Here is a 16,748-nt window from a genome sequence, read left to right as displayed (position 1 = left end):
CGTAGAGAAGCTATATCACATTAAAGTTTAGAGCCGTTTACGATGAAATTATTCCATGTAGTTAAAATTTCACAGGTCATAACTTTTTATCGGCAAAGGCTCTTAGGCTGGAATTCTGTAGAAGGCATGTCAGTAATATAACGTATCATTAGGAAAAAGAAAAAAATACTTTTTTTAACAGATATGGAAGAATTCCAAATTAAAAGTCAAAACTTCTATTTACATGGAACAAAGATGTTCCAAAAAGGCATAAGTATAAAATTTATCTCATTTAAAGAGTCTCCGTAGATTTGATATTCCATTGAAGTTAGGATCAGAGTACAAAAGCTGAAAATAGTTCTAAATAATGTAATTATTATTGGCTATTGTTAAAAAATCATATGGTGAGTTAACAAGATCAACTTTATGAGCAACTGACCGAAAAACCAATAGACGTATGATATCGTTAGTCTTTTTAATAATAGCGGTATTTTGCCTGTTTGTCCGCGAAAAGCGCGTCCTGTTAATTAATCACGAAATTCTTATATCTGCACAAAATACCAAATGCGATATATATTTACCGACTTTGTTTTATTCTCCCGCGTGTAGCATTCAATTGCAACGCCTGATATTTTTGAAAAACCAATCCGAGATTTTGCAGCCACGACAAAGGGATGTGTAAAGCAGAGAGCCGTGTTATTACGGCCATTTTGAAAGTTGCGTAACGTTGACGTTGATAAGTCTGTCCTTGTTTTTTTATATATTTTTACATGTTAAGTTAAATATGCTGTTGGTATTATTGATCCTCTAAAATTTGCGCTGGTTATGAAATAGGTTGGGAGTTTACAGAGGCCGTGAATAACGAAAAAATTACTTTCAGGGGTGTTATAAAAATAATGGAAGCTCGATATTGTCGCCGTGTTCTAAATGAAAAATTCATGTCAGTTCCATTATTCATAGCATAGTAGTTGGGTTGAGCGTCTCACATGGATATTGATTTCCGGAAAACATGCGTAGAATGTGATGGGAAACCTAACGTGCTTTCATGTGACGGTAGGAAGAATGGGGTTCAAGAATGCATTTGTAGAACCAATAGAAATCCTGCAAGCAGACAAAGTTATTTCTTCTCGTTTTAGAAGGCTTGGCAGTTGCTTTATAACATCAAGAACTGACAATAATAGGAAATTATATCGTCCTCTTCGTAGCTTATTGTACGTACTAAAAATAGATCTCAGAAAAAAATCGAATAGGTGACGATGCATTATGTTTCCATTAGGAGCAATCACACACACATTTGTCATCGATGTCCGTCGGTCTTTACTGCCGCTTGATATCTGATAATACCAACATAAATGAAAAAAAAAGCAATAGCGTCCGTTTTTAAACAGTTGTCCAACGATTCTTGTGTTGATACTCTTATACCATTCCGTGCAGTAAATATTATTATAGATTTGGAATTTGCATGTCAAGTAGGTAGGGGGACTCGCTCGTCTGTACTGGTATTTTGTTACCAGCAACAATTCTATCAAAAGGTTGCAGATGTAATTATTAAGTCTTCAGAACACTCTCTAAATTGTCTTCCACGCAACGATGTGATTAATTTACCTTTGTACCCTGCATATTTTGTGAAAACAATTCATTCCTTTAAAATGCAACCAGAACAGTTATTTGAAGGTTCTTACAATCCAGCTGAGTTTGGCCTTTGTTTTTTATTCTTCAAATTATGGCAAACAAGTTAGGATATTTTCTGCCGACTCCAGCAACTCAAGCAAATACGACGACGTCCCTATTGAAGTTTGTCAAAAGTCATTTCTACAAGTGAGCAAGCAAGACATGAAGTTTGTGTTCTTTTTACCCAATACATGGCCACTGCTGTGGATTTCACGTCATACCTAGTATTAAAGGCCGAAAAGATGCACCTGCTTCTTTTTATATACATCTAGAAGAGGCCCCATTAGATATGTTCTATGATCATGCGTGCATTTTAAGCGAATACGTCAAGAACAGAAAATTAAGATTCTACCAACACACGCGCTTTTTCATGATGTTTTCACGGGTACACTCATAAGTTTACCACTGCATTTTACTTAAATTCCATCCTTTTTTCGCGAGCGTGGTTACGTCGATTTGTGAATAGCTTCATTCTTTAGATAAAAAGTTCAGTTAGATTGATGAGCCAAGCACATTTCTTGTTCTATCTGCAATTCTTCATTCACCAATGGAACAAATCGAAAGAATATAGTTTCAGAAAACGACACAGAATTGCGTGTCTGGGGAACGAAAACTGATTAAATCAACGGCAAGTATTTGGCAATTTTACGTAGAATTTAAAATATACGCTTCTCTACGAACTTCTGTCATTGTTTTACTCGCCTTCCTCGGTTAAATAGGAAGTGAAAAAATTTAGTTTCCTCAAAAAATTATTTTTTCCTAAATTCTAATTAAAACATCATTGAGTAAAAATATAAACTGTATGTATTAAATTTCCGTATGCCACAGCTCAGGTCAAAATCTAAATAAACTAACTTATATTTTAAGTTAAAAACATCAACGAAAAATTTTTGGTCTAAACAAAGTGCGCATTACGAATGATAATATGGTCTAGTATTCGATTTGGATCTTTTTCTTCGAAAAATTTGTTTTCAGTCTCTAAATTCAACGAAACAAGACAAACAGAGTGCGCATTACGAATGATATCACGGTGTAGTATTCGATTCGGAACTTTTTCTTCTAAATATTTGCTTTCAGTCAACGAAACAAGGCAAACGAGTGGAAAATCTCTTTTTAACCCTTAGAGTACTGTTTTTTGAAAATGCCCAACTTACAAATTAAAGCTAATCTGGTGTGTCGTAGATTACTTGTTCAATTAGAGAAATCGATCTAAAACGTATTTGAAGCGGCCTAACCTGGTGTACATGGATGGCTTCTTGATCTGGAAATTCTCTCTCTGTTTTGCAATCGCCTAGTTTACAAATATAAGCTGCTTTCATGTGTATAGATTGCTTTTTGTCTAAAATCGGGCTAATGTCGCGTGTATGGATCTTGATTTGGAAATTTTCTCCTTAGTTTTGTAAATGCTTAATTTTCAAAATTGAGCTAATCACATCTGCATGGATTAATTTCTTTCTTAAGTTTTCTTTGCAAAAGGTCAAAGTTGTTATATCAGGCTAATCTTATATGTATTGTTTGCTTTCTAATACGGGTAAATTGTCTCCTTAATGATTTTTTCAAAGATGGAATTTCCTAAAAAAACCGAATTTAATGTGTATGGATTGCTTCGTAATACGGGTAAATTGTGTCCCCAAGTGCAACAAATTGTTTGCGTACGCGTTTCATCCTCATAACAAAAAAACTATATCCAGCAGAACTAATTAATTATTCATGAATTTTAATTTAAAAAGAAATTGTTGAGCCTGAATATTTTTGGTGAAAGATAATGTATTATAGCTATAAAAATTGTGACAAGTGTGTTATAAAAGAAAAGTTATCTTTCGTAACTGATTATGTAAAAAATAATTTGCTGCCACTTTTAAAGATATTTTTTTCCACGCTATTTTCAGAGAAAAATAAAAAATAAATAAATTTTCAGCCTTGCCGTTGTTCTTATTTTGTTTTTATTGTTCATCAGGTTAATTATTTTTCTTTTAAAATTGTTCTTATAGAGAAATGAAGTTTATGTAAGTTAAGTTAGCTATGATTTACAGTTTCAATAATAATCAAGAATTGAATTTTAAGATTTTAGAATATTCAATGATTTTGTTCCCCCATATTACTCGGTCCTCTTCAAAGTTCAGATTGTTGCTAATGGCGGAAATCTTTAAGCCGCAGGGCTTCTTGTTGTGTTATAAGCACACTCTTCTTTATTTTAATTCTAGAATTCTGTAGCCTCCAATAGTACCCCCCCCCCCAATACTAGAGTTGGTGTCAGAAATTTTATTCTGTGTTTGAACCCTTCATTTTTTTCCTGTTGTCATGTAAGTTGTTGATTTAAAAATGTTTGAGTCAAATCTCTTTTTTTTTCGTGTTTTCACAATAAAAATATAACGCCTGAAAAGATAAATGATTCATAAAAAAGATATCAGGAAAGATTTCTTAATTTTTTTCGAATTCGTAACAAAAGTCCTTTAAATTTTCCTGCGTCATATAGTTTTTCCCTATATTTACAATATTTTTTTGATTTAACTATTTCAGGGTATTTACATAATTTGCAACAAAAAATACCCGTCTTTTCCGGGATAATTTTATCAGATTTCTAACGCTATTCATGGCTTTTAAACTCAAGAAATAATTCTAATACTACTAACTTACCGTTCTGGTCCCCAGAGCTCTTTGAGATCTACAACGGATGTTTACTCCTTGGGGATACTGTTGTAACGTTTGGCTTTCCGTCACTTTGACTGCAACTATTACGTTACCCGCTAAAGATTCATATAGTATTAATCTAATTTGCTTGCCTGCTACACAAACTGGTCGCGTTCAGTAGATGGTCCAAATCGGCCGACAACACTGCAATTAAAGCGCGCTAAGTGGGGACTCGAACTTGCAACTTATGATTGAAAGTCAAAGGCGCGACCACTACACCATCTTCACAGTCTAGAAAATAAGAGAGGCCGCTCAAAAGTTGACCTCGATTTTTCTAACATTCCTGCCAATTAAAAACTTGACAATGCACCGTAAGAGATTACATAACGATACAAAAAAGTAGCACAATCTGAATTTGCTTATTGATAGAAACTCTTCCTAAGGATTAAAGGTTTTTCCTGAGACAAAAATAACAATCTGATGTGTAAGTGTTAAATACAGCATAGTCCATGTGTTAAGCTAGGTTCACACGGACAAAAAATATTATCAAGGACGCGGTAGTACAACATTTTCTTTTAGTTTGATTTTAGTTCCAACGCGAAAAATTTTCTTAGAAAAGTCACAAGGATCGGAAAAGGAACGCAACATTATGAAAGATATTCAGGGCGAACATAGAGGGAAAAAAAAAAGTTTTTATTTTGCTTTGAGATAAATAATTTTTGGTGAAAACAACTTTATTGTCCATGTGAAATCAGGTGAATGAAAACAAGCGCTGTTTTAAATACGAATATATACATACAAAAAAATTTAAATAATAAGTGAATATACATAATACATATTTTTTATATACAAAGTTAAGAAAACACAAATGTGTAAATAAAAATAACAATATGTTTTACAATGGCTTGATGCCAAACGATGGAGGGCACTTTTTTCCCAAGTATAATAAAAAGAAACCTTTTTTCCCTGAGTCTTGAAAAAAATTTCCCCTGAGTTTCTGAAAAAATGGAATATAGATAAATTTTTTGATTTTTTATCCAATATTATTTACTGCAAAAATAAAAGTTGACCCAATCAAAATATAGCATAATACAATCAAAATATTGCAAAACAGCCGACTATAAATATGTGCACTGAACGCACAACATATAAGTTATTACATACACACAAAAATAAATATATAAAGTCGAATTTTTTATGTCACGCCTTTTTATAAGAACAATTTTATAAGAACACGAGCCTCGGATTTTGTCGAAAAATAAGAACAACATAAGAACAGTCTGTTTAGGTGCAAATTATTGTTAACTAAGTCTGAATTTTGGTTAAAAAATAAACAAAATTATTAGATGTAAATTCTATTCTACTCTCAATCAGTCATTTTTTTGACTCGATTGTTGATGAAGACAATTGCAGAGCTCCATTTGCAACAAGAAACACCAATCTTTTCATATAAAACAAAATTTGAGGAAAAAAATCCATAAATAAGAAGAACATAAGGCTGAATTGTCATGTCGCGTTCTTTTTATTAAAAACAAAATAGGAAGAGAATAAGAACATCCAGGCGCAGGTCAGATTTTACTGGTTCTTATAAAAAGCGTGTACTTTTCTTAGAGTAGCTACCAAATTACTCAACGATTTTTTTTTTTTAGTTTTTCATTCTAACCATTGGCAAACTTAAACACTTGCATTTACTGTTCAGTCTGAATCATTTGACAGTGACGTTATACTGATGAAAGTAAGTCCTCGACAGCTTTTTTATTTTGCGTTAACGTTCTCGTGCCAGCAACATCATACGCTGTTTGCGAAGAAACATTCCTTATTTGAGCATTTGCACCATACCGAAGTAGCAATTTCACGCAATCAATTTGGCCATGCTTCGCGGCAAGTATTAAAGCCGTCTGACTTACTCCGTCTAGTTTATCAATGTAGGAACAATCACGCTCTAAAAGCATGTGTAGGCATTCGCTGTAGCCGTTACGTGCACACCAGTGATATGACGTTAAAGGTAAGTTATCAGCAACGCCTACATCGCAACCTTGTTGCAGCAAAGATTTCATGATCTTTGGACGATTATGATAAGCGGACCAAAGAAGAGGATTGCGTTTGTTCTTTCTGTCACACATTTTTATTATATCAGGATTTTCGTTCAACAGTGCTACAAATATATCTTCCTTGTTTTCTGCTTCGATCGAATCAATCACTAAAAGAAAAAAGTAATTCGATCCAAATTTAGAAATCTACAAAAAGGCAACCATAACTCGTTTTAATCTGTAGCTCGGACTCAGATTCTGTATTCAAACGCTTTTCAGCAAAATGAAATTTATTTCGGGGTGTTATGTTAAGACTTCTAGATAACATAACGTCAAGATAACACACAACATTCTTTTTACTTTCTAGCAAAATAAGCGTGAGAGAGCATACAAAAATTGTTTCACTTTTTAAAATGCACTAAAAAATGACGCCAGTCTGCTTCTTAAAGAAAATATTACTATACAGAGTTTTACCGTCTTGCGGAAGTTCCTTAGCTGCGTCATCAAGTTGAGACCTTGGATAAATAAATAAGGTGAAAATTAGCTTAAATACTAAAAAAACAAAAAAACCCCGAAAATAACAATAAATTCTTACCCAATACTTATAGCAACAGCATTAAAACGTTCATGCACGCGTCTAAAAAATGCAACTTTTTAGTAAATAATGTTCACAATAACCTAACATTTTTCTTACTGGTTGAAATACCGAATTCTGCAAATTCACTTCATGAAGAAACATTTTTCTTTGATGAATTCATTTTCTGACCCTATTTGGCATGGGCGTTTTTGGGCCATGACAGTGCAGGGGGCTTAAAAGTGCCCGCTGTCCACAACTGTTGACAGAGTTACAGTTTATAGACATAATTATTTCTTTGCTGACATCAGTATTTTTGGATGTGTAGCATCATCAGCAATTTTAAAATTGAGGAAAAAACCATTATCTATGAAAATCGTGTTTTGGGCAATATTTTGTCACATTTTGTAAAACATATTTTCACGTTTTTGCAAAAAAATGGATCAGTGTTTAAGATCGTCAAAATTGAGCAAAACAGATGGTGGCAACATTTGAGTTAATAACAATGTAAAATTTTCATGCTCATATGATCATTATTTTTTGTTTTTGTTTTGAAGAGTTTTCTATGGTGGCTTTTAGCGATGTATAATAATATTTGTGACGTCATCAAAATTGTTGGAAAATGTGCCAATAAATAAAAATATTAATAGTCACATTCAACAACTACTTTTTTGCAACAAAAACTATTGGATGAGTTTCACGTAAAAAACTTTCGCGAAACTAAAAAAATCACTTCATTTGCAAGGAAAAAATCTTGCGCGAATGGCAACAATCCTCTTTAGTTTTTTCTTTTTTTTTATTGGTAATCAAAAATCTGCAACTGTTTGAAGGAATCGGGATAGCAAAGAAATGAATAAAAAAACCAAATGTTGTTGGTTAAAGGCATGAAAATGACCAAAAAAGCAAAAAACGTGAAAGTTTCTGTGCTTAAAATAATTTAATAGATATTAAAATTTGAATTTGCCGCAGGTACTTTATACACCCATACCAAATAAGGTTAACATATCCGCCTTAGAAGAGGCGAATTGAAGTCATGTCACGTTATTGCTGCATCTCTTTTCTTTTATAGTATTGTTTAAGATAAATTAAATATTAAAATCTAACCTGGCATCTTCCAAAGCAAAGGCTACAGCGTTGCTATGAATCGACTGCGTTTGTATACTCTCTTTGTCAATCAGATCCAGATCAACTATACATTCTTCTTCACTTCGCTTACAAATGTTCGAGTAGAGTCCTGTCTTGACTCTTCTAACTCGAACCAAATCATCCCGAATCCAAGCATCAATCACACTCTGAAATGTACCTTGTTTATTTCTAGATTCTTTTTGTGATGTTACCAGCATGAATAATCTCGATGTAGATCTTGCAACACTTTCAGCCAAGAAATGACGTTTGTAGTATTCGTTCGGATTGATTGTCATTACTACAGTCTCACACTCTAAACCCCGAAAACCTTGATTATCTGTAATAAGAACACATTTCTTATATCCGTGGAATTTTTCGACGATTGCATCCTTCTCTTTTCTGGTCGGTACTTGACCTGTCAGGCCAGGAACATAATTCACGTAGGTAAAATCTGATCGTGTGATCAACACACGGAATGCGTTGACTACTAGTTCATTATCTCTTATGTCGTTACAAATGATCACCACTTTTCCGGATGTATTAAGACATTCATGGTGGAGAACTTGGGAGAGCATGCTAAGAGCAATTATACCTCTGTCATGGAATTCCATGGGAAAATAATACATAGTTGGTTTCTGTCCAGTTAGTGAGTGGCCACAATCTCCACGAATATAGTTAAAGACGGTTGTTGTCATAGCGTTGCTGTGTGATTCATCAAGGCCAACCAGGTGTGACACTTGATCGAAATCCAACTTGATTCGTGAATTGGTTTTGATTGAGGAAGGATAGGGTTCAGGTGTTGTAGCATTGGAATTAATGGCAGCAGTAGTAAACGTATTGGTAACAAAATTTCTCATTGGGGGAATATTCTGATTTTCACAGAGGTTCTCCGAATAAAGATTAATTTCTTCGCCATTTAAACTGTTATGGGCGAATAGATAGCTTGACTCTTTATTTCTTCTTGCATGGAGTGTTTCAACACTGTCCACAGACTTAATGCTCGCGTCAATATTATCTTTGCTTGTATCAATGACTGAGTGAAGGCAACTCCTTGTTTTAAAGATGGTATGCTGCGCAGATGCAAGCAGCTGATGTACATCGTTGGAAAAACGCATGGTTGACGGCAAGTTGATAATTTCCATACCAGTACCTTGAAAGCAGTTACTAAAATGCGGATGCATCTTTTCTCCAACATGTAGCGTTCTCTCCTTTTCTAGACCACGAGTCATAATGACAACGTATGAATTTTTAAAGGCATCATTAAACTGAAATAAAGTACGAAGTCTGCTGGATTCGCCTTGGCGGAAATACTCCCCATCATACTCATCAATCACAACGTGGACACGGCAACCAGACGTTTCTTTATGTTTCTCACCCAGCTGATGCAAAAGACCATAAGGTGTGAAGTCTTCCAGGTCATATTCTCCTGCCATTTCAGTGATATTCTTGCATATAATTTCAACAGGGCTATTACTGTAAACCCTGTGAAGCTCATCAGCAAACCTCCTCATTTCATAATCAAGCAGTGTAAACGGATCACCACATATATAATACAAACACGTCTTTACAGTTGAATTAGAGAAAATAGATTTCACAATTTGTTTAGCCACCACGCTCTTTCCACTACCGTAAGAACCTTTTACGATTTTCTTCATTTCCGGACCATAAATTGCTTCCAGTTGGTGCTTGTTCAGCATTATTGATGTAACTTGGTCATTCACGTTAGCTGATAATGTAGGGAGGTCAGTACGAATAGTTGCCATGACTGCAACTGTTTGGCTTGTAATCTGGAAGAACAGCGTATTCAGATTATCTGTCATTGGTGCATCATACTGCTTCAAAGACGAATCAACAGTTTCTTGCAGAGTAACCAACCACCATTGCTTAAATGCATCAACGTCGCGTAAATCATCCTTTGTAAGCACAAATGGCTTGCATGTATCACACAGGAATTGAAACTCGTCAATTTGATGTCTTGTTAAAGATGGACAAGCCACAACTCCAAACAAGGGGATGTGTTTCCCTTTTAAAAGGTACTTATAAGTCAGTAGCAATGACTTTAAGTCTATGTTCGTAGCGCTGAATGCTTTCTGAATTTCGTTTAAATCACCAGAAGCTATGCGAATATTAACTACAGCTGGCAAGGTTGAAGTAAGTAAAACAATCCTATTTTTATGATTTCTTGAATAAATACCCTGTTCGTCCAATTGTTTACGTGTGTACCCAGCATACTTTAAGTGATATTCATCATTATATTGAGATATAATTGCGCGGAAATGGGATTTATATTTCTCTAGGCGCTTCTCAAGCATGTTAGTGACTTGTAATATTTCGTCATTCTTCTCAACTAAATATGAAGCAGGGAAACGTAGGACATCCTCAATGTACGGTTTTAGTTCCTTGCACGAATTTCGGTAAAGATACTTGTCTCCTAGTTCTTGAAACTCACTCAAAGTTATTCTGTTGATATTTGCTCCAGGTGTAAAAGAACACATTATTTTGTCAGCTCTTTTTAAGTTTTCTACTTCTCCAACAAAAACGTGAGCGTCGTCTACATCACCTCTGTTATGTGCACAAACAATAATGCCATCAACACTTGATACGTGGTTACATTTGTCACCATCTGAAATTAAAGAGATAGTTTAAATCAGAGGATCTTTCCGTTTCCTTACAAAAATTTTTAACATATAGATATTATTTTTTTGTAAACAAAGCATAATTCATCAAAAAGCTTCTTCAAACCTTACCTACAACTTCCAAATCATCAAAACCAATCACACTGATTTCTTCTTCAAATTCTCCAGCTTCTTTTAGAGATACTCGAAAACTATATTTATATCCAATCTCAAGATTCTGAATATCCAAGTAGAGTTTGTTACCTTGAATACCATATGAAGATTGAGTGGTACTCATCCAATCATCCCATTCACGTGAAATCAGAATTTTGTCTATTTGGATTGGTGTATCAATAACACATGACAAAACACATCCACTTGCTGTCTTTCTAACCAAATAAAATCTAAAGTACAATAGCACACAAAAGATTAATAAATAATCTTTTGTTATTAACAAAAATAATGGATTATTTTCTTAAAAGCAATTTAGTAATCCTATGAAGAATCAAATTCAGTTAATGTCAATTTTTTATATCAATTTTACGTACAATTTATGGACCAGATCTATTTTGAACATAAATAACAAATTTTGGGTTCTGAGACCATCGTACTGCCATATTTAGTAACAAATAGTGCTGTTATGGAAAGTATATTGTGAAATTTCAGGATGGAAAGCATGTTTTTACCTCTTGAGAAGAAGTAAATAATTTACTGAATTTTGACAAAACTTGTAGCACTTAGTATTAAGTTGTATGAAATAGGTCATCTGTCCTGTTATTCACCTGGTCTGTAAAACACACCAAAGTGAAAAAAAAAATTGGCAAATACATAGTCTTGTCAATTATGTATTAGAAAAAACAAAATTTTGCTTTTTACAGAAAAATCCAGTGGGATTACACTTGCTAAATAAAGTCAGATTTCCAGAAAGAAAATGCTTTCCTTAGTGGCACATTTAATATTAACTCTATTATTCCACTATGGGATTAGCATTTCAATTTTAAAAATAAAGATAGGCTGGGTTATCATTTCAAACTATGAAGATTAGTATCTATATTTTCAACAAAAGAAACTGACATAAGTATAGTCATTTAAGTATGTTTAGTAAAAAGCTATAAAACACAAATAGGTTTAATGCAAATTTGCTATGCCAATGAAAATGCAACATTTCCAACTTTTAATAGATTCTGTATGGATTTGAAATTGTCATATGAGCCTACTCACACCGCCATGCAGTAAAAATATTGAAGAACATATGCAAAGTACAAACTATAAAATATACAACAACACAAAGCAATTCTGCATGCAAGATTATTAAAAAGACAGGATTGTCTTTTCGAGCCATGTCAAAAGCTAAGTTTACTAGAGAAACCGGGATATTAAAGAAGCAGGAATAATAGAGTAAATACGTTTCATTCAAGAAGATTTATTTCAGCAATCATCAAATGAGCAGGTAACACCTTGCTGCCTATAAACATCGGATTGCTCACATATATAACACAGCATATATAACATATGGAAAAAAATGCTAACCTTTTGTCGTAGTCGATATAATTCAGTTCTAAAAAACAACATGAAAATGATCTGATCCAAAATACTGCAACTATTTTTCCTGTTTCAAGTATCCCTTATTAAAGGTTCTTATGTTATTATGTTTACAACTGAAATTAATCCTAGTAATTTCTTGTACTGGTGTCCTTACAAGCTAACATATTCCTATGCCCTTCTTGAATTGTTTTTATTCCAATTTGTAAATCAAACATGTAAAAACTATACAGTCTCATAATTTTGTATGAATCATGGAAGTATCTCAAAAGACTTTATTTTCATCAATCATACTTATCAATGCTTGGCCTCATCGTATATTACATTTTTTAAAGCATAGGCAGGATTATTCAAGAAAAGAATTTTATCTGAAGGGATTTTTTTCAAAATCAACTTTTCGTATCATAACTATTTATTTAGAATATTTCAAATTTCAATTGAATTCCTGTTCATATAAAAATTCATTATAAATGGATATTGTTCAACACTTAGAGTACTATTAATGTTTGTCTCACGTTATATACATAACTAAGGATTACAGATTTGAATAATACCACTGTTTTAGGAACAGCATATAAATTGACTGGGTGCATTTGAGTGCAGAAGTAATTAAACAACTATATACAGTACTTTATCACTTATAACGAAAATGAGATTTAATTTTTCACCTTTCATTGTTTTGTTTTTCTTTGTAGGAGTTTCCAAATGTTTTAAAATCAAATTAAGTTGTTTGTTTGTTTCCACTGAATTTCTTTTGAGCGCCCTTTTAACAAACTTTTTAGTTTTTTTATATTGCATCTCGTTTATCTTAACAATTTGGTGCATGTACTTCCAGATTTCATCACAAGAAACGTTGAAGTGTCCTTCAATCTCTTTTATTGATTTATGTTCAGCAACATGAAGATCGTTTTTCATACGATCAACTACTTCTTGCTTTAAACGCATGTGTTTGGTATGTCCGGTATCACTGAGAAATTGAAGACAATATTCCAAGGATTTATCCATTAATGCACAAAATGATTCCCATTTACTGCAGTTTGGAAAGTTTGGGTGAAAAAAGGTTCCCTCTTTTAAGGGCTCCACATCAAACTCCAATCCATGTGAGAATAAATTTCGAATATTATGAATATTAGCAATAGCAACCTTTAACTTGTAAATGGCACATTGCTCATTCACCGGCTTTATAGCATTACAATGCCCGCAAGTCATGCATTTATTGCAACATATCTTTGACCATTTATAACAGTCATATTTCAGCATGCTACATTCCACATTATGGCAGTTATGATTACATTTCGCACCAATCATTTTGCAACATTTGCAACATTCTGTGCCTTTCTTACATTTAAGGCATGTGTGTGTGCAAGTCACACAACACCTTCCAGTGTGCCCATTGTCTGTTTGTTTACAGGATTTACCTTTCTTTTTCTTTTTTGTAGAACTGCTTTTGTAACAAGTTGGATAACCTTTAATTGAAATTAAAATGTTAAAAATTAAGGTTGTGTCTAAAGCATTGATAGTTATTTTTGGCCATACTGCACCACCATCGTAGATCTTTTCCTTGTTTCCTGGATAAGTCAGTGAATCAATGGTTTTTAAAAATTCTAAGGGTACCGTTTTAAGTACTTGTGATAAAGCAGTGTCACCATCGTTAGACAAGGACATTGGGTCTCCACCCAATGTCCTTGTCTAACTGATAAGGTCTTTAATACCAAACATAAACACTCATGAAGTACACCTAGTGAACTAACAATACGCATTTGTAGCTCACTCATGTTTTTGTCCTAATGTTTTCACACTAGTCTTTTACCACATTTATTTTTATGTATACATCCTAGCTTGCAACCTCTCCTAACACTAAGAAAGCATTTTTCTTTAATTTTACATTATTTTATATATCTGTCAGAACCACATGCCCGCAATTTGCCACAATTTTAATTTTTAACGAAGCTTTGTTTTTGTTTTTAAATCGGATAGATGTCGGGAAATTCCTGAAGGGGACCTCGCGGATTGTTTGTTTCTCGCTGTTATTTCTGGGAATTTAAAAAAAGTGACGTGACCTACGTGCTCAATTCCCGCCACTAATTTCGTTCCCAGTGCTTTGTTTACGCTTTCTGATGCAACTTTTCTTAAGAATAAGAATACCTTTCCTTGTCAGGTGATTAAGAGTACGATTAACCTTGACCTTAGAAGCCCAACTTTATTCTCCCTCCCAAAGCTCTTTAAAGTAAGCCTTAAGGCAGGGTTTATCTTTTCTTTTTACGGTGTCTTCGCCAAATTCTCTAAACTGCTGCACAATTTTCCTCTCAGGGAAAACATATTTTAATTATTACCACAAAAAAAATTACAGGACAGAGAAAACGCGTACGCAGGATATCAAAACGTGCACACTATGATTTGGTGAAGAATCTTAATTTCAATTTTTTACACGTGAATCTTGATATAAATATTAACTTAGTTAATTAAATATAACGCAAGATAATTTTGTTGTTGCTGAATGAACTTTTTGCTGATGAACAAGCATATTCTATTACATTATACTTCGTTCCCAGGGCTTTTTTTCTTACAGGAAGCTATTTGTTATGGTAATTATTTTCTTGGAAGTGACCCACGGAATCACCTTGTGTGATAAACAGCTGATTTATAATAATTAGCGTTCACTCATTATAAAAAGTAATGGGAAAAGCTGATGTAAGTTTTTTAAAGTGATACCAGGAAGTGTTATTATATTTAAAGTAATTTATGTTATGAAGTTTAAAATGTAGTGTTCCATTCCATACAATACTTTAATTATTTGTTGTTTAGTAAAATAATCGTAAAAAACTGATGCATACAACCCATATTTCATATTCTACAAAGCCTGGCGTCTGCAAAATCAATATAGTGACGCAAAAGCTAAAAATAGAACAAGAAATGATGAGACTAGAATTACTAAATTCTTGGCCCCAGAATATAATGTATCTTTTCTGACGCGAGGACGGAGTATCATCCAAGGCAGCTATTAATTAATTCAGCACTAATCAGTCGGGTAATTTATGTACTTGTTACTCTTTCGTCATCTAAAGCGTAGGCTAATGTTTTTTGAGATTTTGTGGTCTAATCACGTGCGGGAAATTGTTGAAGATCACAAAAAAAAAAATTGAAATCGTTTTAAATTTCGAAAGAGGGGGCTTGATAAATAAATAAGTAAATAACTTTTGTCGTAAAAACTGAAATGAGTGAGTCAAGATAGACAAGTACTTGTTTTAAGTCAGAAGAGCCCTGGGACGAGGTTAAACATTTGATATTTTGAATGTAACCAAAAAACTTCAAATTCTAAGTAAACTTCGGTAAGTTCAAAATATATGAATGTATTATAGAAATAGCCTATAAAATTGCATGTGGGGGAGAATAGAAACACCCCTGATAATGCAATCAAGGTATCCTTCATAGTTATGACGACGATGTCTATCGTCCTAACCCTAACCCTAACCCTAACCCTAACCCTAAACCTGGGGACAAGGGTAAATGAGAATAAAATGACATTACTAGCACGGAGAATATATTCAGAGGGGAAAATGTCAACGTATAGCACAGCGGTATTTTGAAACCATATATTTTCTAAGTTTTTTTGGTTATTCCCCTTTTCATCCATGGTTGAGAACTAGATGGATGAAATGAAAATAACTTCTTAAAATCACTTATCTCTTTGTCTGTCCTCCTAATTTAGAGATTTGCAAATAAACTTCTCATCACTGTGTATATTTTTACCGCATTCTTGTCTTTTTACATCTTCTTAAGATATAAGCAGGATATAATAAGAATTACTGTGGCTGCTGATATTTTTAGTAGATAATTTTGCTGAAGCTAAGTAAAAGCAAGTCTATAAATGTCGAGTTTTAAAGGATGCAATAGCATAAAGCAAAGACCATTTGTTTGTATACATCACTCTTGATGAAGCGAACGCAAATTCTATGCCGATTTTGTTCAACTTTTGTTCTGTGAAAAATAGGAAAGTAAGGCCGTCAAGACGCTATCTGAGAATGTATTGTGAACAAGCATTTGGGGAGATCCAGTCATTGGGAATATTATCATCTATCTACAATCTTGGACAGAATTGATACAACGATGACAGTTTTTTCGTCATTTGTCAAATATGGACAGAAGTGTCAAACCAGTAGGTTAAAGTATCGATGCTTAATACACTTATAATCAAGGTGCACAATTTTCAGAATTTACTACGCACACTTTCTAGCACACTCACACAATGAAATAGTCCACGTCCAGGCCATCAAAGGTCCCCAGATTTGTGAAAATGAATGTGCAGACATCAGTACTAACTAGGACATAAGTGTAAGTCCTAAGTGTACCCTGAATACTGGCAAGTGAGTTTTGACAATTGCTGCGTTGTTTCAATATATTTTGATGAGGATTTTAGTCAGCTTGTACGCCAGCCAGGTTTCTTACAAAACCGCTCGCTGTGTTATAAACTGCAAATCATCTAGAGTCGTTCAAGATGCTGATATTCATATATATTATGTTTTACATGATGAATTCAAAGTATAAATTTAAAACATACCATTATAGCTCTGATGCATATGG

General features: G+C 33.6%; 1 protein-coding gene across 1 annotated transcript; it reads right to left on the bottom strand.

Annotated features, from left to right (window-relative positions):
• Window positions 1-4,074: 4,074 nt before the first annotated feature.
• Window positions 4,075-14,173, bottom strand: LOC130622632 (uncharacterized). Its single transcript, XM_057438115.1, has 7 exons — window positions 12,836-14,173; window positions 12,156-12,183; window positions 10,758-11,029; window positions 7,990-10,633; window positions 6,907-6,948; window positions 6,786-6,826; window positions 4,075-6,481 (listed from the first exon to the last, which is right to left on the bottom strand). Exons 1-7 carry the CDS (start codon window positions 13,830-13,832, stop codon window positions 6,003-6,005), a joined length of 4,503 nt encoding a protein of 1,500 aa, XP_057294098.1. The 5' UTR covers window positions 13,833-14,173; the 3' UTR covers window positions 4,075-6,002.
• Between the last annotated feature and the right edge of the window lie 2,575 nt (window positions 14,174-16,748).

Source organism: Hydractinia symbiolongicarpus, chromosome 12 (assembly GCF_029227915.1).
Source record: "Hydractinia symbiolongicarpus strain clone_291-10 chromosome 12, HSymV2.1, whole genome shotgun sequence".
In the NCBI taxonomy this organism is placed as follows: domain Eukaryota; kingdom Metazoa; phylum Cnidaria; class Hydrozoa; order Anthoathecata; family Hydractiniidae; genus Hydractinia; species Hydractinia symbiolongicarpus.
Note: the sequence above shows the minus strand (reverse complement) of the source record. Positions and strands in the feature narration are given on the sequence as shown.